The sequence below is a fragment of the Lissotriton vulgaris genome, chromosome 1_2 (assembly GCF_964263255.1).
Source record: "Lissotriton vulgaris chromosome 1_2, aLisVul1.2, whole genome shotgun sequence".
NCBI lineage: Eukaryota > Metazoa > Chordata > Amphibia > Caudata > Salamandridae > Lissotriton > Lissotriton vulgaris.
The window spans coordinates 9,417,771-9,444,644 of NC_141686.1; the positions used below are offsets into that span (position 1 = coordinate 9,417,771).

A 26,874-nucleotide genomic window follows, 5' to 3' on the forward strand; every position below is an offset into this window, starting at 1 on the left:
GTCGTCCCCGGCAGCCGTAGTGGTTGCCGACCCCAATGCTTCCTACGGTCCGCCTCAGGCGTCGGAGGGGCGCCGCTGGGCGCCGATTCCGTCGGCCGTCGGAGAATTCTATCTCCACGAGGAGGCCCTGGCTGTTGATCCTGGTCTCCAGGAGCTGGGTGACGAGGAGCAGTGGGAGGGGTCCGAGGACCCTCTGGCACGTGATTGCCAGTCTCATCAGGACTGGACATATGAGCTTGGGGAGGCCAGTGGTATTGACACATCGCCAGACACTGGATTTACGTCGCCCCCGACTGTGGCTTCGGAGGCGGGTTCTGCTTACAGTGTAGTGTTGACGAAGGCAGCTAAGGCCCTACACCTTGAGCTCCCCGTCGCGGCCGTGAGGACTAATCTCCTCACTGAGGTACTCAAACAGCAGTCCGGCTCCGCGGAGCCCCTTCTGCCGTTCAATGAGGCCTTGTGTGACGTTCTGCTGGGCACTTGGTCCAAGCCCGCCACAGGTCCCCCTGTGGATAGGAACGTGGCCAGACGCTACCGCCCGGCACCGGGCGACCCTTGCTTTTTGTCCACCCACCCCACCCCCGAGAGCCTGGTCATCCAGGCCTCCAACTCCCAGTCCGCATTCCCGTCGGCCCCGCCCGACAGGGAATCCAAGAGATTTGAGCAGTTCGGGAAGAAGGTCTTCTCGTCTGTGAGCCTAGGGCTCCGGTCAGTGAACACCAACTGTCTCTTGGGCCGCTACACCCACACTCTGTGGGACACGGTTGCGGAGGTGCTGCCACAATGCTCTGAGGAGGTCAGGGCTAAACTCAGCCAAACCCTTGCGGACGGCCGAGATGCGGTACGCTTTTCCATCCGGTGTGGGCTGGATACCACGGACTCACTGGGCAGGGCGATGGCAACGACGGTGGCGGTTCGACGCCACGCCTGGTTGAGGTCCGCCAATTTCTCGGCCGATGTCCAGGCCACTCTCCTGGACATGCCGTTTGATGGCCGTCGCCTCTTCGGCGACAAGGCAGACCATGCGCTGGAACGTTTTAAGGACTCCAGGGCCACGGCCAAGTCCTTGGGCCTTGCGGCCCCACGCCAGCAATCGGGTGCCTTTCGCTCCTTTCGTGGCCACGGAAGGGGCGCCCCACCACGGACCGTCAGCCACGCGCCGCAGAATGTTCAGCAACGCGGTGGCGGCCGTGGGAACCGCCGTGGCGGTGGTCGGGGCCAGCGGCGAGGCCAGTCCACACCTCCCTCAGCAGCCCCCGCCTCAAAACCTTCCTAGTCCGAGTTTTCAGGCCCATGTGACGCCTGTGGGAGGCAGGGTTCGCCATCACCTCTCCCACTGGCATACAGTCACTTCGGACAGGTGGGTGCTGCAAATTGTCCGAAGGGGTTTCTCCCTCCCCTTCGAGTCTTCCCCTCCATCCATGCCACCTCAATGCCACCGTGTGTCGGGGGATCACTTGCGACTTCTGCAAGAGGAAGTTTCGGCCCTCTTGGCCAGGAGGGCCATCGAGCGCGTTCCTGGGCCAGAAGTAGGACGTGGCTGTTACTCCCACTACTTTCTGGTACCCAAGAAGGGCAAAGGGGGCCTACGCCCTATCTTGGATCTGCGGAACGTCAACGGCTTCCTCCGTACGGAGAAGTTCAAGATGCTCACTTTGGCTCAGGTCCTGGCTGCCCTGGACCCAGGAGACTGGATGGTAGCGTTGGACTTGCAGGACGCCTATTTCCACATCCCCGTCCTGCCGGCCCACCGGCGTTACCTGCGGTTCACGGTAGGCCACGAGCACTTTCAGTTTACCGTGCTCCCCTTCGGCCTTACCAGCGCCCCACGGGTGTTCACGAAGGTGATGGCGGTGGTCGCAGCCCATCTGCGCAGGAAAGGGGTGTCAGTCTTCCCCTACCTCGACGACTGGTTGTTGAAGGCGGGCTCGCCCCAGACAGTCGTCAGCCACCTCCAGACTACGGCCGACCTCCTGCACTTGCTGGGGTTCTCCATCAATGTGCCGAAGTCACACCTGTGTCCCTCTCAGAAGCTCCTTTTCATCGGAGCGGTTCTCGACTCGGCGCAGTTTCGGGTTTACCCACCCGAGCAGCGGGTTCGGGATATTCAGGCTCTGATTCCTATCTTCGGGCCGTTATCCCGGGTCTCGGTCAGGTTGACGCTGCGGCTTCTGGGACTGATGGCCTCCTGCATCCTTCTGGTGCGTCACGCCAGGTGGCGGATGCGGGCTCTGCAGTGGGACCTGAAGTTTCAGTGGGCCCAGCATCAGGGCAACCTGTCCGATCATGTCCTGATCTCGGAGGGCACTGCGAAACAACTGCAGTGGTGGCTCACGGACCGCGACTGGGTCAGTGGCAGACCCCTCTCTCTACCCCAGCCGGAGCACGTAGTTGTGACGGACGCGTCCCTCCAGGGCTGGGGAGGCCACATGGGAGAGGCGGAGATCAGAGGCCTCTGGTCTCCGGCGGAGTCCCGGCTCCACATCAACCTTCTGGAGCTGCGGGCGATTCGTCTTGCACTGAAGGCATTCCTCCCCTCTGTCAGGGGGAGCGTGGTGCAAGTGTTCACCGTCAACACCACCGCCATGTGGTACTGCAACAAACAGGGCGGTGTGGGGTCGTGGACCCTTTGCCAGGAGGCTCTGCGCCTCTGGCAGTGGCTGGAACATCAGGGCGTGACTCTGGTGGTTCAACACCTGGCAGGTTCTCTGAATGCCAGGGCGGACGAACTCAGCCGCCGGTGCATGATGGATCACGAATGGCGTCTGAACTCGGACGTGGCGCAAGGTCTCTTTCGACAGTGGGGAGAGCCTTGGTTAGATCTATTCGCCACAGAAGAGAACGCGCAATGTCAGCAGTTCTGCGCGTTGGAGTTTCCAAGGCGGCACTCGCTCGGAGACGCTTTTCGTCGCGAGTGGAGCTGCGGCCTGTTGTACGCCTTTCCGCCTATACCACTTCTGCCCAGAGTGCTGAAGAAGATCAAGCGCGACCGGGCCCAAGTTATCCTTGTGGCTCCGGACTGGGCTCGAAGATACTGGTATCCCGAGCTACTCAGCATGTCAGTCGATCCCCCGATTCGTCTGCCTCTTCGGGAGGACCTTCTGTCGCAGCAGCAGGGGACGGTCCTGCACCCGAACCTGTCCAGTCTCCACCTACAAGCTTGGAGATTGAGCGGCGGCAGTTGAGGCCATTTGACTTGCCTCCCGAAGTCTGTGACATCATTCTGGCAGCCAGGCGTCCCTCCACAAAGTCGGTATACGCCTGCCGGTGGAATAGATTTGTGGCATGGTGCGCAGCAAAGGCTGTGGATCCCCTCTCTGCACCCCTTTCGGAAGTGCTGCTCTTTCTTCTTTCCCTTGCCCAGCAGGGCTCTGCTCTGGGCACTCTTAAAGGGTACCTCTCTGCTCTTTCAGCCTTCTTGAGGCTACCAGATCAGCCTTCTTTGTTCAAGTCCCCTATAGTGAGTAGATTTCTGAAGGGCATCACGCACATGTTCCCTCCTGTTCCCTTCGTGATGCCCCAGTGGGACTTGAACCTTGTTCTCACCTATCTGATGTGTGCTCCCTTTGAGCCACTTCATAACTGTCCTCTTCGCCTCCTTACGCTGAAGACGGCCTTCCTGGTTGCCATCACCTCTGCCAGGAGGGTGAGTGAGCTCCAGGCTCTTTCTTCTTCTCCGCCTTTCCTGTCTGTTCATCCTGATAAGGTGGTGTTGCGTACACGACCTTCCTTTCTGCCCAAGGTTGTCACGGCCTTCCACATCGGGCAGTCCATCACCTTGCCCACCTTCTTTCCGCCTCCGCATCCCTCGAAAGAGGAGGAGAGGCTCCACCGTCTGGATCCAAAACGTGCGCTCTCCTACTACCTAGACCGCACTCGCCAATTCCGGGTGGATGACCAACTCTTCGTTGGTTATGTGGGCGCGAAGAAGGGAACGGCTGTACACAAGAGGACCATCTCCAGGTGGATCATCTTGTGCATCCAAGCATGCTACTCCATGGCGAGGAAGGAGCCCCCGGCTGGATTGCGGGCTCACTCCACTCGGGCCACGGCAACGACAACTGCCCTGGGCCGCGGTGTCCCCCTGCAGGACATCTGTCAGGCAGCCACGTGGGCCTCGCTGCACACGTTCGCAAGACACTACTGCCTGGACAGTCAAGTCCGGAGGGATGGCTTCTTTGGCCGTTCCGTCCTCCAGGACTTTCTGGTGTGATATTGGTTCGCAGACCCACCACCGGGGTTGGTATTGCTGGGGTATCTATTCTAAGGTAAGGAATCTATCACTAACGTGTCTCTTTCAGATGCACAAGTTACTACTTGTGTAACGATATATCTGTAAGAGACATTAGTTAGTGATAGATTCCTTACCGCCCTCCCATCCTCCCCGTTCTGCGAACCGATATTTAGGGTTAAGGTCATCCCCTTTCAGGGCCCTAGTTTCAATGGCACCAGTGTTAGTTCTATCATGGCTCTGCGTATCTGGCGCGGAAAAGCTGTGTTATCAGAACTGACGTCAGCGCGCATGGGTGCCGTCTATATACTCCGATGACGTCATCCCGGCGCTCACGACGCCGACGACGGACGCGGAGCCGCAGACGACGCCTACCAGCGCGCAGGGGTATTGCTACGCAAAAATTTCCGGATCCAGTCAGACGCCTGGGGATATTCTAAGGTAAGGAATCTATCACTAACTAATGTCTCTTACAGATATATCGTTACACAAGTAGTAACTTGTGCTGTAGGCCTTTGCTCTCTTATTTGGGGTACCAAGGCATTTTAATGGCACTCTTGAAAAATAATCAGCCGGATTCTGTTCTTTCCCTGGACAATGCATAATCGTATAGTTTCATTCTTGTAACCTCACACCCCAATATTCGATTTGATAAGGCATTTTGGATTTAGGATTGCCAAATATAGTCAGCGGTGCTTGATGAACAGTCCACTCAGTGAAAGGCTTTCCATATAAAAAACATGAAAGTAATCGCAAGCCCAAACCACTGCAAAACTTCCTTTCTTGCATGTAAGAATGTTCTGTTTGTGACAAGCTCTTATTGGCGTATGCAAAGATATGTCTCCAGGCATTTGGTTGTCCGCTGTGCTGTGAAAGAATTGCCCCAACCCGACAGTGCTAGCATCAATTACAACCTTTTTAGGTAGTTTGGAATCAAAGAAGGCCATTTCAATGGCACTCTCAATGGCTTGCTTGATGTGTTTGAAGCACGTCTCACACTCTCATGACCAATGAAACAATACGTTCTTTTTTGTTCGTTCTCGTAATGGTGCACTGACCGTAACAAAGTCTCGTATATATCTCGAACAGTAACTTGCCAGTCCAAGAAAGGATCGTGACATAGAAATGTCTAGTGGGAGATTTGCAGTAAACAATGCTTGCACTTTTGCTGGAGCAGGTTTCATACCCCCATCAAAAAAGACATGGTTAATGAATGTGAAAATGTTCATGTGGAATTAACATTTGCCGGCGTTCAGAGTTAGGCTGCAACAGTCAATAAACTCCATACTTGCATAAGAGCCTTGTCATGTTCTTTCTGTGTGGCTCCGAAAACTGATATGTCATCACTATAGTTAAATGCATTTATTACAGCCTGTATGCTACGTTGAATAAAGTCTTGAAAAAGTTGTGCAGCAGAGGATTCACCAAAACTCAATCACTTATAGCAAAACAAACTAGTATGCATAGAAAAGTTTGTAATGTACCTGGATTTTTCTTCAAACTCCATTTGGTGAAATCCTTTATTTAAGTCCAGTCGAGAGAAGAACTTTGCAACATTCAGTTGAGTTATCATATCGCAATATGCGTACCAGGATATCTGTCTGTCTCAGTGGCCTAATTGGCCTGACGCATGTTAACTCATATACGTACAGCGCCTTTATTGTCTCTTTTGGGCACTACTACAATGGTAGAAACCCATGGTGTTGGACCAATGGAGCGTTCAATAATTTCATGTTTGAGTAATGAATTGAGTTCCTTTTCCACAGTGTCTTGCTCGTGAAACCACTTATAACAAGGCAAATAATATCCAGAGTATTGACTCAGTTTCATGTCATACCCCTGATACTCCAGCCAGTCTGCAATTTCATTGGCACCAATCAGTTATGATTTCTAGCTTAACTGGAGTTGCACAAAGCAAACTGTTGCCATCTCTCCCATCCCTCCATGTAGTATTCTTAAGTGGGCATCCTTAAAACTGCCTCCTCATCCTGGCTATACTAACAACCTTCCAACTGCTAATCTACCGCATATGCAGTCAACTCCTCCGTCATCACTACCCCCCCTTTCCAGAGGAGCACTCACACCCCTCAGTGTATTCAGTGCATCCCTTGCACTTGGCTACATTACTAATGCAAATAAAATTGTCAAGATCTCCCAGTTGATGAAAATCGCAAACAACAACCCTGAAGTTTTGGTCGCCTACCAACCCATCACAAGCCAACCCTTCCTCAGAACTATAATTAAGAAAGCAATCTCTATCCAAAATAGAGATCAAGTTAACATAGATTCAGCTCCATCTATCCACGAACGTCTGGGAAAACATTTAAAATATTTCCTGCAACCTATTTATAGTGTCCTGCTCTCCTAGGCACTCGCCAATAAGTAGGCCACACACGGAGAGTAGTTTTACATGTCTTTATTTTGCTGTGCTTAAGTTTGAATACAACATTCTAAGCCTGCCTTCAACTCATCCCACCAACACTAACATCACAGGCCTACGGTACACAGTGGGAGCAAAGAGTTTCAGCGTTCTTTCTTTACAAGACTCTACATTTCCAGAACTGTTAAATACAAAGTCATAACTTTTAAAAAGCGTTCTCCCAGGCCATTGGCCAGGGGCGAAAGAGGAGTGCTTTTTTGAGGCCTTATATTGGTCTGATTCAGTGGCGTCACTAGGGTTGGTGTCACCCGGTGCAGGTGACTCATGGTGTCACCCCCTCACCTATTACCACATGGACCTCCCCTGCTCCGAGTCGGCCAGTGGACACAGTTGGCAAATAACGGAAAGCAATATACAATCCTCCCTGCAACCAAGAATTTATTTCTGGTCCCTCCACTAAGGATTTTTGCTAATCGGCGTTGTGTCTACATCCAGTGTAGCTTCTACATTCTGCCACGCAAGACCACTCATATCTGAAAGGTGCATAAAAAAGTATGGGAACTGTGATTGTGAGTATGATGGGGAAGATCAGTGAGTGTGGGAAGGGGGTCCAGGCAGGTAACTAAAAAGAACAAAATATTCTATAGCTAAAAGGTATGGCCGCTTAAAGACTGTAGAATGCAACTCCTCATTTTGCAGCACTCGTGCTCACCGCTTCCTCCATGCATAGGGGGCACGCAGCCGCCCTCCTCTGTGCCAGCCTCCCAGTAATCAGAACTGGGATTGCGAGTGCACACCATCCCTTTAAACAATGTTACAGTTTCTGCTGTGACTGCAAATTAATGTGTGCAAAACAGCGCTGTGCTTGTCCCCACACAGCTTTCATAATGATATAAGTAGAGGGCGACATTTGCGTCCCCAGCTGCTGCACTGCTGAAATGAGGAAACACTCCTCGTAATCAAACCATACTTTCACATTTTGACCCAAGTAATCCATAGTAGTCCAATGATTGTGTCCCATCTTTGTAATCCATATGTTTCAACAATTATTTAATCACTCCAGAGACAGCCAGATGAAACAAGAATGTTTTAATTCACATTTTCAAATGTCATATGTTGCCCAAGCTTAACCATAGACATTTGCTTTCAACATTCCTTCGAACAAGCCAAAATTAAACCCAATGCATTTCGAACTCTTCATTAGTTCTTCATCAGGGGTACTGAAATAAATTAGAAAGGACCACGTAAACAAATACCCAAAAATGCAAACCATGTATTACTGTTCATTAAATGATTTAAATATAACCAGTGTGCCACCTGCTACTGAATTCCCTTCAGTCAACCCTCGTGTTACATAAATAAAACCAAATTACCATAAACTACTGCCCCACAACCCCTTCCATTACAGCCTGCCTGAAATCAGTGTTATATAAGAACCATTGCTCTGTAGACTCTCCCTTCCGTGTGTTCATTAACAAGAAACAAAGACTGAAATGCCGATGAAATGCTCTCCCCATACCCCTTGCTGTTCTCTCATTTATACCAATAAACAGTACTTCTTTTACCTTGTTACCGTAACCGGTGGCTTCAGCTATGTGTCCTCATTCTTGTGCCACGTAAACATGAACAACGTGAACACCAGCTTTTGCCCTCCCTCCTAAACCGTTCTTAAAACCTCCTTACACACGTTTTCTAAATGAGTCCTTAATTGAAACCCCGTGGCCTCCTGCATTCTCTGTGCTGTGTTTTCAATAACTAACATCCCCATCATGCACTAGTATAGTAATTGCAAATAGTGAACTAAAATCAATGCCCAAATCCCCAACTGTGATACATTGCCAAATCGAATGAGGAATCTAAATGAAAAAATAAAAGATGTAATTAACATGACCAAATTATTATCACAGAGAGTAGGTGGTTATATGAAACATAGCGCTGCCAAGATAAAACATAAATCACTCATTGCAGTGAACAGACAAATCAACCCCTCTCGAATCGTGAAATGTAAATAAAACATGAAGTAGACGTAGTCCAGACTCGATGACATATTTGGCACTCCGCTCGAGTTCAAGAGATGTAATGCTGTCTCTGCAGTGAAAGTCTTCAATAATCCAGTTTTTCCAATAGCAAGTAAACTCGAGGGGTGCACGTCGCTTTAGGGACAAGATATTAGTGTTTGCTAAACAGAATTGGGATTGCGAGTGCACACCTTCCCTTTAAACAATGTTACCGTTTCTGCTGTGACTGCAAATTAATGCGTGCAAAAGCACGCAGCCGCCCTCCTCTGTGCCAGCCTCCCAGTAATGCCAACAGGAACCAATGCCCAGGACGCAGGTGGAAGGGGGGTTGCTGCGCCCGTGGTTAGCGTTTACATCATCATGATCTCTTCAAGGCAAGTTTCGGAAGCCTTCTTGGAAACAAACGTCAAAAAGCCTAACCCCTTGCCCTTTCCTTTTAAAGTTTTCCTGCCTTTGGCCCGAGCCCTGAACTTTGAAAATCACACCATCTATCGCCCCACTAACCTTTTTATTTAGACTCCGCTGTGGTTGTGGCTGGGCCCCTCTAGTAGGGGTTCTGTAAATCGCCCAGCAGCACTCCCCTGTCTCCCTGACTCAGTGGCGCGCTTGCGTGCGTGTGTCGTGGGTGCGTCAGAGGAGCACAGCGCGGGGGCTGGAAAATTTGCTTGTAAGCAGGTGTGCTGATTGGTGTCACCCCCATGTGAAGGTGTCACCCGGTGCGGTCCGCACCCCCCGCACCCCCCTAGTGACGCCACTGGTCTGATTTAGAAAGTCTTTATACATTCTCATCTATTGAGAGGTGGACCATTGTCAGACTTTAATAAAGGAGGTACACCCCTTGTCACAAAGGTGCCATTTAGTTTTTGAGTGACCTTTTCATGTGTAGTGGATGAATGGTCTTCCACCAATGGGAAACAGAAATATTGATCAACAATGACTAGAAGATGATGTTCATTCTCAAGAGGACCAAAGAAATCAATAGCAATTCTCTCTAAAGCATGCAGTGCCAAGTCTGGCATGTTCAAAGTGTGCTGAATGTGAGATGAAAGACCGTTGTATATGTGACAAGTCTTTACTCCTTTTTTTACCCTTTTGTTGAGATAAGGAAACCAGACTTGGTCAGAGTGAGCTCTCTTGGTAGCAGCTATTCCCCGATGTCCTTCATGGGTGACATTGATTACTTGTTGTTGTAGACTCTCATGAATAACAATCTGTGTACCTTGCAGAATGAGGACTTCTTAGGTCACTGAAAGTTCATCTCTTACATTTTTGAACTTCTAATACTTATTGTCATTAGTGAAAGGTCTGAAATGCTGATCCCACGATTGAAGAGCAATCATGTCTTTTAATCTTAGCATGTTGCCATCTTGGCTCATGGCACTGACAATTTGTTCTACAGACATGACAGCTGGTGTGCTCGATTTCACAATAAAATTGATGTAGGCCTTTGCTCTCTTATTTGGGGTACCAAGGCATTTTAATGGCACTCTTGAAAAATAATCAGCCGGATTCTGTTCTTTCCCTGGACAATGCATAATCGTATAGTTTCATTCTTGTAACCTCACACCCCAATATTCGATTTGATAAGGCATTCTGGATTTAGGATTGCCAAATATAGTCAGCGGTGCTTGATGAACAGTCCACTCAGTGAAAGGCTTTCCATATAAAAAAAATGAAAGTAATCGCAAGCCCAAACCACTGCGAAACTTCCTTTCTTGCATGTAAGAATGTTCTGTTTGTGACAAGCTCTTATTGGCGTATGCAAAGATATGTCTCCAGGCATTTGGTTGTCCGCTGTGCTGTGAAAGAATTGCCCCAACCTGACAGGGCTAGCATCAATTACAACCTTTTTAGGTAGTTTGGAATCAAAGAAGGCCATTTCAATGGCACTCTCAATGGCTTGCTTGATGTGTTCGAAGCACGTCTCACACTCTCATGACCAATGAAACAATACGTTCTTTTTTGTTCGTTCTTGTAATGGTGCACTGACCGTAACAAAGTCTCGTATATATCTCGAACAGTAACTTGCTAGTCCAAGAAAGGATCGTGACATAGAAATGTCTAGTGGGAGATTTGCAGTAAACAATGCTTGCACTTTTGCTGGAGCAGGTTTCATACCCCCATCAAAAAAGACATGGTCAACGAATGTGAAAATGTTCATGTGGAATTAACATTTGCCGGCGTTCAGAGTTAGGCTGCAACAGTCAATAAACTCCATACTTGCATAAGAGCCTTGTCATGTTCTTTCTGTGTGGCTCCGAAAACTGATATTGCATCACTATAGTTAAATGCATTTATTACAGCCTGTATGCTACGTTGAATAAAGTCTTGAAAAAGTTGTGCAGCAGAGGATTCACCAAAACTCAATCACTTATAGCAAAACAAACTAGTATGCATAGAAAAGTTTGTAATGTACCTGGATTTTTCTTCAAACTCCATTTGGTGAAATCCTTTATTTAAGTCCAGTCGAGAGAAGAACTTTGCAACATTCAGTTGAGTTATCATATCGCAATATGCGTACCAGGATATCTGTCTGTCTCAGTGGCCTAATTGGCCTGACGCATGTTAACGCATATGCGTACAGCGCCTTTATTGTCTCTTTTGGGCACTACTACAATGGTAGAAACCCATGGTGTTGGACCAATGGAGCGTTCAATAATTTCATGTTTGAGTAATGAATTGAGTTCCTTTTCCACAGTGTCTTGCTCGTGAAACGTAGTTAGTCTGTGTCTTAGCAACAATACAAACACCCTCATTTATGTGTAATTTTACTTTCATTGTTTTGAGTTTTTCTAGCCCATGAAATCATGAAGGAAATTGATTTACAATTTGATGAGCATTCATATTGTAGCTCATTGATAACAGTCCCAAATCAGCTGTAGTTTTAAAAGCCAGCAAAAAGGCAATTGAAGCGGTTCCTGGAAGTACAGGAATAGGTACTTGAACCGCTTTCTTCTTGTTTTTCATTGTGGCTATAAAGGATCCATGACACTTAAAGTGCGTTGAAGCAGCCCATGTGTATAAGTTTGTCTTTGATTTACTAAGTTGTGGTGCCTGAGACAGTTCTTGATACTTCTTCTCAGGCATGATATTTATCGGCAGACCACTGTCTATTATGAACCGTATCAAACACCCATTTATTTTTAGAGTAATCTTCGGACAATGTTTGAATGTGTTTGATTCTTCATGTCGATTTTTCTTCATTTTGAGTTTTTTCTCAGATTTGACCAGCCCCCTATGTTCATGCCTTTCTGAGGTAAACATCGACATTGCACAATTATCATTGTTACTTTCACTAGAAACTGAGACTGAGGAACTCTTTGGCGATGATATAAACGACGATCAACTTCATTTGGTGTCAATTTCCCTCAGTTGATGTGACAGCTTGGCTTTGTTAGAGCACGTCCAACATCACTGGGTAGTGTTAGGTCAGACAGTTTCCCTTCACGCTGTGACGCACTTACTTTTCTCTTCACCCTGATTTACCACAACCAAGGCATGTTTGTCCAATGGTGGGACATTTACCTTCAGGTGGAAAGGACAAGGCACATCTAATCTGTAACACGTTCTTGTTTTCTTTGGAGACATCCCTTGTGTCCTCAGCCTTGTACCGTGGCTTACTTTTCAGGCTCATGACTGATACAGTTTGGGCGCCTCCAGCCGCTATGTCAGTCGCTTGATGATCAGCACATTCTGCAGCATGAGCAGCCTTGAGGACTTGTTAAGCTCAGAGTTTCCTTCAACCTTCGTCGTATCTGACAGACATCTGTCTTTTACTCTGAGGCTAGTAGCTTCCTCGTCGTTAAACTCATTGAATCTACAGTGTTTCACTAGACCATCTAGTCTCTCAAAAAATCCATCAATGGTTTCAGCTGGTCTCTGGTGTTCTTGACTGAATGTGTATCTTTAGTAATCCACATTTGGCACTGGACTAAACATGACCTTTAAGGTTGTTTTGATGTTTTCGTACTTCACTTAACCTTCTTGTGGTATCTTTTTCATGGCTTTTTTCACTCTTTCCAGCCATGTTCCTCCGATACTTTATAATCTTTTTTTATCATCTGTTTCATCTATTGTGTGTATGAAATCTTCAAAAGTCTATATCTATTCAGTCCATCTATTGACAATATTGTGTTTTTGGCAGTATCAAATGCAATTGGTTGTATTAGGAATGCAGCAGACATATATAATTTGGTGGACAGTAGTAGTCTCTCGTGCTTCGTGTGGGACTTGATCGGGCAGAGCTTCTATAGCACCTTGTGATGTGCTGTTTGCGGGTTCAGTCGTACCAACTTTTGCCGCTTTGATCTTGCCCCTGTTCTCCCTTGGAGCTCATTACCTAATGGCTGTCTTGGGTTTTGTTCTGGGTCACTGTACGGGAGCTTTGGTAGCGGTGTATTTCATCTGGCGACAACTCCGCATGCACAACTCCTGACCCTCTTCTGGGGTCACTCCACAGCACGCCGTTGCATGATGAATAGTTATTGGTTTTGGTAAGTAGATTAACCTTGTATTCTACTAGTTTTTGAAAGCAGATAACATTATAATATTTGGTCAGCCTTGTGGTTAAATGTTTCTTCACAACCGCCTGGTTAATCTCTGATTCATAGCACATCAATTTCAATTTGATTTGTACTGAAGTATCGTTGGGCACTGCTTTTGAAATCTGGTTGCATCCACCTTTAGCATTGTTACTCTTTATAGCATATGGCATTAAATTGCATAATGGTACAGTACTTTTATTTGCAGCCATTTGATTCAATTCCTGGACACCAACATGTAGACTTTCAATATTGCTTTCTTTATCTTCAAGCGTTTTATACAGGCAGGCATTGCGCTGAGACTTCACCTGTGCCAGCGTTGATTGTACACTTTGACTACAGCACACGTGGCACGCACAAACAGTTTGCTGGACCACGGTAAACTCTCTGGAAGAGTGCTTTCGGTGTACCGGCTTTGGATCTCCTTTCTTGTAGCCAGTGATAACGTCCTCCCAGCGTAGGCATTCGCCAATATGTACCCCACACACAGAAAGTAGTTTTACAAGTCTTTATTTTGCTGCGTTTAAGTCAGAACTCAACATCCAACACTTATGTCAGATGCCTACGTTGTACAGTGGGAACCTAAAGAGTTCCAGGGTTCTTTTATTAAGAAACAGTTCACTATTGTCCAAGCTTTGACATCTTCTATTAAAGAGACAAAAGTATTATTAAAAAAACTGACAACTTTACAAATACAAAAGCTTCAGGAAATATGGATGTGCATGATTTTTGTGAATGCGCGTTATACTTCTATTCCCATAACGAAGGCATAGAAGCAGTGGAAAGAGCCCTTATAAAAAAAACGAAATTGTAGCCAACAAAGCATTTTTATTAGAGCTGATACACCTTTGTTTGTGTCACAGTTGTTTTCAATGGCAAGAAGATTTTTTCTCTCCAAAAGAGTGGAACTTTGTTGGGATTTATAGGAGCACCAAGGTATGTTATGTTAATTGAACTTTAACCCCTTCAATGCTGATGACGAGCTCAGCTAGTCATCAGCCACGGGGGGCGTGTGCAGATGACGAGCTGAGCTCGTCATCTAACGCGGCTTTTCGAAAAAAGCCGCGTAGGGGAAAAATCACAGCAGCAGCGATGCGGTTAAAAGAGCACAGTTACCCTGAGGTGTCCTGGCGCGGAGCACTACTTGCTGGCTATCATAGTAGAGGGTACTACTGGGTAAAAAGCCATGTTTTCAGCCCCTTTCTGTAGGGGAGGAGATCTATTGAATTCCTCAGGTGAAATGGGAGATCATTTCAAGCCTTAGAGGCGCAGGTGATAAAACTCCTACATCACCAACTGACTTTTTTGACCGGAGTAAGTAGGACTTGTTTTGCTCCTGCGGAGCGAAGGGTCCTTCTGGGGACATACCACTGAAATTTTTGCCTCAGGTCGTCTGGCCTACACCATTGTGGGCTTTAAAAACAGTGCTAAGGGCTTTAAAATAACCCTTTGTTTTACAAGGAGCTAGTGAAGCTGTTTTAATTTTTTCTTGACCTAAATACATTTCGGTATCTCTGTCAGCAGTCTGGCCGCTGCATTCTGCGCAATAAGAAGCCTGTTAAAGTGTTGGTTTTGGGCATTCAGATATAGACTGTTGCAATAGTCCAGCAGTGACATGATGAGTGCTGTGACCACTGTCTTAAGACTACTTTCACGAAGAAAAAACTTTATTTTTCTTATAATTCTGAGTGCTGGGAAATGGGCAAAGACCACTGTGCTTATGTGATTACCAAAAGTAAGCTTATTGTCCACTATCAACCCCAAATCTTTACCTTTCCTAGTAGGTGCAGGGCAGATACAAAAAATGTTCAGGCCACCAGTCAGGCGTCCACATATGTGTGCTGTTCTCGAACATAATAACCTCTGTTTTGCTTGAACTTAATTTCAGGCAATTAGAGGACATCCACCCTGAGATGGCTTTCATGCAGTCATGAAATCGTGCCCCTGTTTCCTTCTCTGCCCCGTCTCTAAGCGACAACACTATTTGAGTGTCGTCCACATAGGAGGTGAGTTGGAAGCCAAAGGATCTTATCAAGTCTGCCAGTGTTGCCACATACACATTAAAGAGCATCAGCCTGAGAGACGAGCCCTGTGGCACCCCATATGGGAGGGAAAATGGCTTTGACCTGTTATTGTCAAGATGCACAGTTTGTGTTCTATCAGAAAGAAATGACGGGAGGAGTTTCTAAGCCACCCCTTGTACCCCTGCTACCGGTCCATCAAAACTTCATGATGGAACGTGTCAAAGGCCGCAGACAGATCCAACTTGATCAGTATTGTATTACCTCCACCGTCCAAGACCTCCCTTACTTCCTCTGTGGATTTGATTAGAGCCAACTCAGTTCTGTGTTCCGCTCTAAGCCCATATTGAGACGGGTCAAGTATGTTGTTAGTTCGGAGGAATGCACTGAGCTGGATATTCATGGATTTTTCAATGATTTTTGCAGGAAATGGAAGCCGTGACATTGGCCTCTAGTTATTTGGGTCCTTGGGTTCAAGGGTCTGTTTTTTTAGTAGGGTAAGAATGGAGGCCTTCATCCACTTTCTAGGAAATTTGCCTGATATGAATATGGCATTAAACAAGGGTGTAAGGGCTGATCCTATGACTTCTGGAATTTGTTTCAGCTCAGACACCGGGCAATAATCCGTAGGAGACCCTGATCGAATAGAACTCAAAAATGTAATTATGTCTGGTGTCTCTAACAATAAGAATTTGTCTAAGACCGGTGTAGGGTTGAGTCTATTTGATACCGCCGTAGACGGTGACCCCTTTTCCCCTTTATGAGCTAATGTGAATGAGGAAAAAAATGGATTCCACCTTTTGTTGGAAAAAGTTGGCCAGTTTATCCCAAAGTTCTGGCCTGCCTAAGCTCTTAGGGACATTAGGAACAGCAAGTTTAGTAATGGTTTTAAAAAGTTGTTTGGGATTGGATTTGGCTTGAGAAATTTGTGCTGCTAAAAACTTTTTGGGATTTCCAACAATAGTTCCTTATAAATCATAATGCTATGTCTATAAATTTCTTTATCCATGCTTTTATAACCTCTCCTCCAGGCTGGTTCTAGTCGCTTGCATGCCAGTTTTTGATTTCCAAATTCATCAGAGTACCAGGGGGCTGAGGGTTGGGCCAGTTTGGGGGTCCACTTTTTAACCGGGGCTAGTTAATTGCATGCTGCGTCTATCCATTTTGTGTAAGCCGAGGTAGCCTCATCCACTCCTAGAGGGAGAGGGCACATGGTTCTCATCAGTGTCTCTCCTAATTCTACACAGTCTACATTCTAACATTTTCATGAAAAAAATATGAACTTGAATTCATCAGCAACGCCCAATTGAACAATAGTCTAGTACTATAACTGCCATATATTGATGACATGTTTTTTAAAAATATGGAATGGTTCACAAGAAACCGTAGAGATGAGCATTTTTGATCTGAACCCCATAAGTTTCAATATACACACATTTGATCGAAGATAGTCATATACTATTTCTAGATGTTATGGTTAACTGTATGGAATTAGAACTACTTAATTCAGGTGTGTTTAGAAAGCCGACTGACTGGAGCAATGGATTACACTACCTCAGTTTTTATCCAGAACCTTTAAAAGAACATCTTCCTTATTTTCAAATTATGAGATTAAAAAGAATTGCATCTAATGAAAGTACATTTCGTTGGAAAGATCAAATAAGAAAGAACAAACCAGGCTTACATTTCTATCTAAATTTCCCACCTATTGTGTAAAGAGCAAGCAAATCATCAATAAACTTTGGGAGATTTTACAATAGAAAGAGATTTCAATGATTTGGTTAAAGAAAAACCATTATATGTTTATCAATGTTCACATAACATGAAAGAAATCTTAGCTAACAGATAAAGGAAAAACTCTGTAATGAAGTATAAACGGGCCGTCAGATATGGGAACTGCGTTCATTGTAATAATTTTATTCCATGGGAACACTGTGGTACATCCACATCATATCCACAACCTTGCATTAAAACCTTCTTTAAGTTGTGATTCAGAAAATTGTATCTAGGCTCTAAAATTCCCTTGTGTCCTTCAATACATAGGTGAAACTGAACAGAGAATCAAATTGAGAATACCCAAACACAACAGAAACATCTGCAGTAAACACAAGAACTCCAGTGTGGCATCTAATTGGCTGGCTTGAATTACATCATAACATTTAACAACTTCGATTTCAGGTCCTTGAACTTGTAATGATGAAAGCAGACGTGGATAACACCAAGCGACTGTTGCAAAAGGAAATATTTTGGATTAAATTATTAAATACACTCCACCGGATGAGGATGAATCATAGACTGGAAATGTCTAGTTTTCTTAATCTTGTTGATGAACATTTGTTTGGGTCAGCATATTTTGATGATTTGTATTTTTATGATTTGTTTGACATTCTGAATGTATAATGCTGTATCATGAAAAGATAGCACACCGCCAGGATGTTTTATCATAATTGTTTTGCATTTACCTAGCATTTGTCATATTACAGTCAGGTTAGTGCAGGGGTCTCCAACTTTTTCTTTAATAAGAGTTGCTAAAGTTCAATGGAAATCATCCAGAGCTACTAATATTATTAGTGTTGTAATAGTGAGAACATCAGACAAGGTTACTTTTAATGGCTACCATATACAAGATTATCAGCAGTGATCACCTCAATGAATTAGGCAGGGTTGCCAGCAGTAATGTAAAAAAGGATCCGTCAATTTGGAATGCCTTTACATGGGCACTACATCGCTGACACCAATATTAGTAATAAGTCTCCCGAATGCCAAATTATTTATCACTAAAATAGTAGTTTTAAATAAAATTTGGAAATTCAACTTTTCAATTTTGATATGCATATATTAATTCAGCCAAGCAAAGGCAGTTCTAATTTAGCCTGGCTGCACACAGGAAAGCTACCAGTAGTTAATGAGGTTACTCGTTGCAGAAGCCTGGTTTAGTGCATGACTTAAGCATACTCTTCAATTCACCTTTTTAACATGGCGGGCATTTGTATACTTCTGGGAAGAGATCTGACTAGTGATTAAGCAATAGTGGTTCATGTACACGTTTTGAAGAGAGGGCGTTATTTGGAGCTGTTTCATGGGTGAATATTTATCCAACTCCATGACTGGCATTTCACTTGACCTACTACAATGGTAAATCTGGAAGTAGCAGCACAACTCATATTGGTGAGTTCAATGAACAACGCAATACATGTATGATCTAAACACACTCTATGTTCACCTTTTTAACATGGCGGCTGTTTTTTAACTCCAGATGGGAGCCTAGACTAGTAATTGACTAGCAGTGGGTCACATGCAGGTTTCTAAGTGAGGGCAGCATATGGCAAGTACACTGGCAAACATGCATATTCAGCTCTACGGTCAGTTTCTCAAATTAATTACATCGGTTAACTGGGTAGTAGCTGCATTCCTGACATCAGTGAGTGGAACAAGCTTTCAAATGCATGACTGTTGGTACAGTGGAGGATGCACTTTGGACCAATTTGTGTGAGGTATACTAGTTGATTAACTTATGCAAGGTATGCAGTTTCTGTGACGTATTCACCTTGCATGGTTTCTACTAATCACGGTTAAGAATAGGGCAGAAATAGCTATAAGCCTTAACATATTTTCTTGGCGGGGACTTGGTTACCACAGTGTTTTGTCTTTTGAGCTACATGCAGCAAGTTCTAGCATTTAACTACAATGTATATTTCACCATTGAGAGTTTTTTTTTCTATTGCGCCTTTGAAATGGTAGTTTTTTACGTTGTGGTCTCTTCAGTATGCTATTTTTCAATGTAGAATCTTTGATACAGATATATGTTTTATTGTTCTGTTTTCAGTTATTAACCCAGAAAAAGGGCTAAAACAGACTTAAATGCATTGAGGACATGTTGTAATGTAAAGTAATAAATATTCTTTATTTGGGTTAAAGCTTGGAAAAGTCATACAATAGAGCGAAGCGGGACTTCTTCCAGTTGTGGAAACAACTAGATTTGTGGGCGGGGAATCACCATTGTGACATTTGTATAGTCTCCAGTCTCCTCTGTTAAGGATCAGCACGCGTAATTGAAGAATGAAGGTACATTGCATGCAGTGGTTAGTTCTTATTGGCTGTTTAAAGATCGAGGACGAACATTTTATGATGATTTGTTCGCCTATAATTGTAATCCCAGCTGCCGGGGCAAAGATTTCCATATTATGCAGCTCACTTGACGATGAATTTACATGAGGCGAATAAAATCACTGTAACTAGGAAAAGATGGTGTTGGATGATCCTTGGCATACTCAAAATCCTGAGTCTCGCGACTATGCCTGCTCCTGTGGGAGGTATAGACTAGCTTTTTGTTTTCTTATTGACTGATCTTTGGCTGGTGCTCTTACTCATACACCACTTGTTTGTTACATGCAGCAGTATGTTTAACTAGTCCATAGGGCTCAATCGGAAGAACAGCAACAGCTACGGATGCTGTGCGTGCACTTGAGGAGGGCAGAATGGCACAATAAGACCAAAGGGAGAAGTGTGGCTCAATGGTTAGAGCGGCAGACCCTGATGCAGAGATCTAGCCCGGGACCAGGGTTCAATTCCCGCCTCGGCGGGTCTTGGGCTCAATTTCCTCGGACCTGATAATTCTCGCCTCTGTGCCTATTCTAATCATGGGTCCCACTCTGCAACTCTGGGCAATAGCTTGCTTAATCTCCACAACGGCCCCAACAACACTAGGATGCCTGGCTTCACCTTGGGTGTGCCCCAGGAGTGAGCACCTCACAGGAAAAAACCACAAAGGGTTCCACAGCGGTATGCCTACAAGCGCCGAGATACCCACATGGGTCGATTTGTGCGCTATACAAGTACTACTACTACAAAGTTGCTCAAGTACAGTAGATATCCTAGAATTACTGTGTAGAAAGAGAAATTATTAATTCACAAACTCTTAGGTGGCAACTCTATGGTGTGGCTAATGAACAGGTGAGCTACTCGCTTGGTCCTCCTGGTAAAAATTGAGCAGAAATTTATTTACCTCTATATGGGTAATTAAATAGAAAAACAAGTCCAGGAGATGAGTGTAGAGTGTTGGTCTGTCGGGTTTTTTGTATTTAATGGTCAAACATTATATCAAGCACACATGTCATTCAGCGCCTTACATTATATTGCCTTTGATACATAAACATTTGTTATCATGGACGGATTTTTAAAATTTTGTAATATGACAGTTCTCTTCTTTCAATTCCCATTTTCTTGTACCTCATATTACAAGTTGCAACAACTCTTGTATAACCACATTTACAATGGGTTCATGTAATAAATAGATTGCAAAATTTTTATAAACATTTCAATGGATTGCTTTATACTTAAAAAGAATAATTACAATATAGCTGGATGAGCTAGTGCAATCCTCATGAATAGAGCATTATTTTGGGATGTCATTAAATATTGGAGTGATGTGGTTGGCCTATATACTAAGATCTAGTGTGATCCATCGATTCTGTGGCGGAAAGCACAAAGAGAGGCAATGCAAGCCCAGGCATACAACCCCCCCTCCCACACCACCCCTTCAGTTCTCCAGATTCAACCTGAGGTTTCCCCCAACTGCGTCGGAAGGGGGGTGCGGTGGGTGCAGGCCGCCCAGGTGTCATCAGTGAGGGGGTGACAAAATGATGAAGAGTGTATGGATAAGGAAGGGGGAGGGGGTGTTTTCTTTCAGTCAAAGTCTCTCTGCAGTTGGTACTCCATGGGGGGGGGGTGACAAGAAATGTTCTGCACCAAGTACCACCTGACCTTGCTACGCCACTGGTTTCCCCAATGGAATCCCTGGGAGAATCACCGTAAAATTGAGAAGGAGGGCTGATCTGGGATGCACAGGAATGAGAAGTAACCTTTTGAGGTGTCGCAGACCTAGCGCTGGGGCTTTTTGTAATCAAGCCCCTCCTTCCCATTGGCTTAGGCTAACCGCTGGCTTTCTATTGTGATGGAGGCTTTTTAGTCCCTCTGTTACCGCCCTGTCCTATTTTGGCACCGCCCACCCGGAATGGATCTTTCACTTGTGGCGTTACACAGTGCGCTTCATTAGTCATTAGGCACTATGGTTTTTTTCAGTCAGTCCCGTCCAGCCCTCTGCTCTCTGATACGCCCTTGCTCCTATTTCCGCAGTTTGCTGTATTCCAGTTTGAATCAGACCAAAGTCATTCAATATTCTGAACTCCGTTTTGTGTTTGACTTGCTCCGCACGGAGATAGCGCTGTGCGAGCTCGGGACTTCCTTCAAAATCCCTGCAAACGTCTTGCTAGTTAGTGTGCACCTGTTGTGTCTGTGGTTAGGTTGTGTCTCCTAGACCTTTTTTTTTTTGCTTTTTCTTCATGTTATACATTCTAAAAGTGTGTGTTTTTTTTTTGATCTTTGCTTTGTTGCACGTGCCCTTTTGCCCAAGCTCTACCCGCGCGCACGCCTGACAGCACACATCTCTCGTTAACACGTTTCTACTGCTCTTTGCCTGACTTTGCTTCTTTAGTTTATCTCTGTGCCAACTTTGTGGTGGCCATTTCCAGACGGGGATACGGATGATATTTGATAGAGGGTGACGTAAACAAGATCAGGGGGTTAGTTCTGGGTGAGCTGGGATATGTCTGCACGAGGGTTTAATCCAGATGGTTTTCGCTGAGGCGAGCAGACTGTTGGGGATTGAAAGCCCTCATCCCCCGGTCTTTCATTTGCACACATCTTGCCACCTGCTGGTGCATAAAGCCGTCTTTGGGGAGATGTGTGGATGGTAGAACGCGCTGTTAGTGCGCTCGCTGGAAGAGACTGACACTGAGATCAGGAAGATTTCTAGGGAGGATTGAAGCCTTTGAAAAATTCTGAGAAGGTTCTTCGACTTCGGCTGTCTTCCTCCCAGATGCCCCTTACCACTGCCCCGCCCCTTCCCTGCTGCCAACTTTGAAATACATACCGCGAGAGACCTTGCTCTCTTAGGCAATGTCCTGCCTGCCCTTACATCTTTGTACGTATCTCTTCATTGATCATCTTCTTCTTTCCCCCTATGTGTACTGTCTCCCTTTCCCTTATTTCCCATCCGTCTTTTAAACTGGTTTTCTACCGTCCCTGTATCCTCTTTTCTTTTTTGTACTGTTGTTTCCTCATCTTGTAGAGTGAAGTAGTAAAGGTAAAAATAAAAAGTAAATCGGGTATACAAGACATATGGGTAAAAAAAAAGGGAAGAGGAGGTGGGGGGAACCCTCTTAGAAAGTGATAATGCCTTTTATTTATATTTTAAAAACCAACACATAATTAAAAGGCATTGTCATTTACAATGCAAAGAGCTCAAACTGTTGCAAATGCGAGAACCATTGCATTGCAAAAGCATGTTATTATATTAGTGTGTATATCTAGATATCTTATTTTGCATTGGCACATTAGGTTTCACACAAACCATTACCTGTGGTAGGTAAAAACATGTATTATCATAAAGTGGCGCACCTCTGCTTCATTGCAAGATTATATTGTGGTCTGTAAAGGTTTGAATAGTGCCCGCTGAATGTGTTTATTTCCTTTAGAGGACAATCATATTTCTTTCAATTTTGTATTTATAGCCATGTGTGTTCAAATGTAAAAGTATCAGGATAAAGTAACACAAGATGTGCTGTGCAATTTGTCCTTCTTTGCCTTTCATTTCTGAGTAATTCCACCACTGCTGGTCTTAGCCAGTATACATGCTGCCACCAGCAGTTCACAGTGATTTACTGTTATCCTCTTATCCTAGGCTAACGCTCTGATTATTAACTGGGCAGGTAAACGGCTCTAAGTATGGGTTATCTTTCCTGGTTGCTCTTTCCACCATATTCACATTTATGCCGAGGATTTGGGAACTATTCAGTGAAAGCTTTGTTTTCATGGTTCCTTAATTCACGTGAACACAAGCTGCTGGATTACCTGGAGGCAACTTTGTAATACTGCAGATTATGTAGAATTACTGTTCCTAATTTAGTAATCCTCAACATATTTTCATATGTTAAAATATGAGGTACCACAATTGCCTGATAGTTTTCCACTCCGCTCCGGTTCCTCCTACATTATGATGAGGGGGTAGATGTTTGCCGACGTAACTTTATTTGTTGACTCCTTAGCAAGCTAGTTAAAATACAGAACATCCTCTTAATATTTACTACAAAGGCCCCATAATATTTCACAATGACATGAGTACACAATCAATTTCATCTACACCTAGGTTCCAGTATTATATGGGAACAACAGTTTCTGTCCCATGTCGGAATATGCAACTCCTATTTCACCAGTGGATGTAGTGCGCACTCACACGTCTGTCTGGGCCAATGGTCAATAGATGAAGGGAAAGGTGCTGAGTGTAAGAATTCTCAATCATGCTCCAGTCTGATCACCAGAGATACCCGGTATCGGGTATCACTGAGGAACGGCATAGGGAGATTGTCACCAGGAGCAGGGCAGCTTCCCTCTGCCTTCATCTTTCTCCATCTCCCACCGCACAGTACCACCTAGTAAATCATCCAGACTAAGGAACCCAAGACTTGCACTGACATCATTCTGCCTTGGTTAGGTACAGTAGATCATCAGTTATCCCACAAATCACTGAAATGAAAAGCTCCTTGTTATTCTAGGCCACAGGAACAGCTTGAAGGATTCTTAACCCACTTTGAGATGCAAGAAGGGCAACATTCTGCGGCAAATCACGTTCTCTGTGTCTAGTGCCCCCTCCGAGACCTCCATGTGTTGGACCCACCCCGGTTTTAGGATACCAATATATGTTGGAACAACGGATGAGACATCTCAGCCTTGTGTGTGTCTGTAAATAGAGTATTGCATGTTTTGTGAATTACAAAAAGTCCCCTAGAGCCTGCAGTTTTTTACTTTGGAATATCCAACGACGTACCCTATTTTTATGTAAGGTTAGGATGAGGTTAACTTATGAATCTAGCGTTCGCAAGAGAATGTACATTCTTGCCTCCTTTTAGTTTGTTTTAACTTTAATACGTTTTTAAATCTATGCTATCCTACTGAGTTGTGCTGGTGGTGGGCGCTGGCACTCATTTTTGGGATCCGGGACTTTATTTTCATCATCAGACTGTCATGCAAGAGAGAAGAGAAAAATGGAGAAAGTTGCAGAAAGAGAAAGATCGGAATATAGTGACAAAGGGATGTTAAAAATATAGCACAACAGACCGAGAAGTCCAATACCTAACGTGCGTTTAATGCAGAATAGCAATCCGCACAGCAAATTATTAAAAGGCCATTGTCATATCAACTGTTGAGCTCGCGGTAGAAAAGAGTCAATTGGAACCTAATGCTTAAAATACATACAATTTACGACAGTTTATATAGGTTTTCTGTCAGTAAAAGTGAGAAACATTTTACTTTCATCAAAAACTCGTCTAATGAGCAGGATAGGACTTTCTCCTAGAGGAAGCACAGGGCGCCCTTGAGGAGGAGGTACCACTCATAAATACAATCACAAGATCATTGTTCTCCACAAGATCCACTTCCAGTTACCAGTACTGGAAACGAAGCTACGCTTGGCAGAAATGGGCAACTGTGCTATTGGCTTCTGGGCTTAATAGAGCAATTCATCTTTGCATGCATATTTGAGGCTAAAGGATACTTCAAATTAATGAAAAGATAACTTCTACATTCGATTTAAAAATGTATTGCTGCATACTGTGGTATGCGGAGATATATGAATAACTGCATATCGGAATATATGATTGTTTTCACAGGGAGAAAGTAGGTATGAAAAGCATGCTTGAGGGAAGTTAATAGCTAAGTATAGGGTGGAGGAAGAAAGAGCTATTGGGCAGAATCAAGATTAGCCGCTGTTGGTGTTCAAACACTCTCACACCAGTGGCTGACTCCTAAGAAAAACTTTGAGACCCTGCACTTATGTTTTTACTAGTTAGTCACTAGTTTCTATAGTACTTATATTACACTTCTGTTTGTACCATCATAATGAAATCACATAAAAACTGTGGAATCAAAAACCTAATTGTTTGTTTTGTGCTTCAATTGTAGAAAAGCGATTGTTTAGACGATGTCCAAAATCAGGGGAGGTGGTCACCAAGAACCCAGTGGTGCGTTCTAAAAGCTACAACAATCCGCTCTTGACCCCTGTGGCCGAGTATGAAGCAGAGAGCGTTTCGAGTAATGGCACCGGAATCAGAAGGCACTCTGTATCGGAAATGACCTCTTTAATTGACATGCAAAACTTCTCCAATTTGACCACAATCATGGACAGTGACTCCAAAACTTCAATGACTGCTACCAAAGTCCAGCCCTCAGGAGACCAGGAGAGACTCCTAAGTGGTTCAACGCATTCGCCCAGCCTAGTAAACGCGTCCGAGCAACCGCAAGGACTGTACCACACTCCAGACATGGGGGATGAACAGAACAGTGCTTTCAAGACCCACAGAGACTCCGCTTTGGTTCCAGCTCCATCTTCCAGTCCTGAAACTATAGTGGACCAGATTCTGGAGTCCATTGACTCTGACTCCGAAGGGATCTTTATTGATTTTGGACGAGGCGGTACAAGCTCCTCAGGGTATAACCTGGAAGTGAACAGACAGAGCATTGTGTGATGAATGAGAATGATGAAGTGTCCTTGTTTATCCTCTGTTTTAAAGACTCAAGCTTTCCAGCCTCCTGTAATACCTGCACACTGTTATTAATGGCTGATTTCCAGCAGAGTGGATGGTAGCTGTAAGCGCATCCTGTATTTACTTAAAGCTCTGCAAAAACAACACATTGGGTGCCTGCTTCCATCCCTTTGTTGTTATTTTAATTTAATTTTGTGCCAGGTTACTGTAAAAGCATAGAGTATTCTTTGAAGACTGATATTGTCAGGGTAGTAATCCATTTACTGCCTAAATTTACTGAATTCCATGGCATCGTTGCAGCAGAATGTAATGTTTTTATATCCACTCCTGGTTCTTTTTCAGAAAAGTATCTTGTCTGTAGTCAAATATCACTTAAAGGAGAGCAAACTAACTGAACCTTTTAAGGAAATGGAGATATAGTGTCAGCACCGTCCCACTGTTCTTCATTGACATTTATAGCCATTGTTCACGTCTTCTGTGTTGCAGGTTTTAGAAGTGACCATATTTTTACATTTTAGCTAAGTTCTGTGAACTGATTTGGAGTACAACAAGATAACGTGTTACTATTTCAAAAACAAGACTATATTATTGCAGAGAACGAGTTATATGCTTACCAAGCCAATAAAACAAAATCCCATCAGAATTTGGTGTTTCCGTTCAAAGCAACCGATTTCGAAATTGTGATTTGAGTCATTTTATAGGCTGTGGCTGGTTTTGCTAAATGTGTATATTTTTCAAAGGTACAATTTCTGCACTTTTTTTTACAGGTACCAAATTAATATATTCCTGTTCCTTCTAGATGTGTTCTTTAGGCATGATATAACCTTCAGTTTTGTCAGAGAATGACCTGTCCTGAGTGCCTTATCTCTCATAGAGGACAGGATCCCCTGCTTTTCTGCGCCTTTTATTAATCTGAGATGCTCCCTTGCACTTCATTCATTCATACATACACACGTAAGGTTGGAGGAGACGCCTGCACCGCCAGCGTTTGTTCTCTTTGTCCATCACATTATAAAGATGTTTTAGAATTTTACAGCCACCCACCTATCATAGGATACTTCCAACCACCTATCATAGGATTGAGT

General features: G+C 44.6%; 1 protein-coding gene across 3 annotated transcripts in view; it reads left to right on the plus strand.

The window, feature by feature from the left end:
* The window catches only part of PRR5 (proline rich 5), a 583,537-nt gene extending 557,105 nt beyond the window's left edge, over positions 1–26,432 (plus strand). For all 3 annotated transcript variants that reach the window (XM_086952735.1, XM_086952737.1, XM_086952734.1), the window contains one exon: positions 25,209–26,432. In XM_086952735.1, the coding sequence (XP_086808861.1) occupies positions 25,209–25,771 (563 nt within the window). In that variant the 3' untranslated portion in view covers positions 25,772–26,432. The remainder of the gene's footprint in view (positions 1–25,208) is intronic.
* The last annotated feature ends 442 nt before the right edge of the window (positions 26,433–26,874 follow it).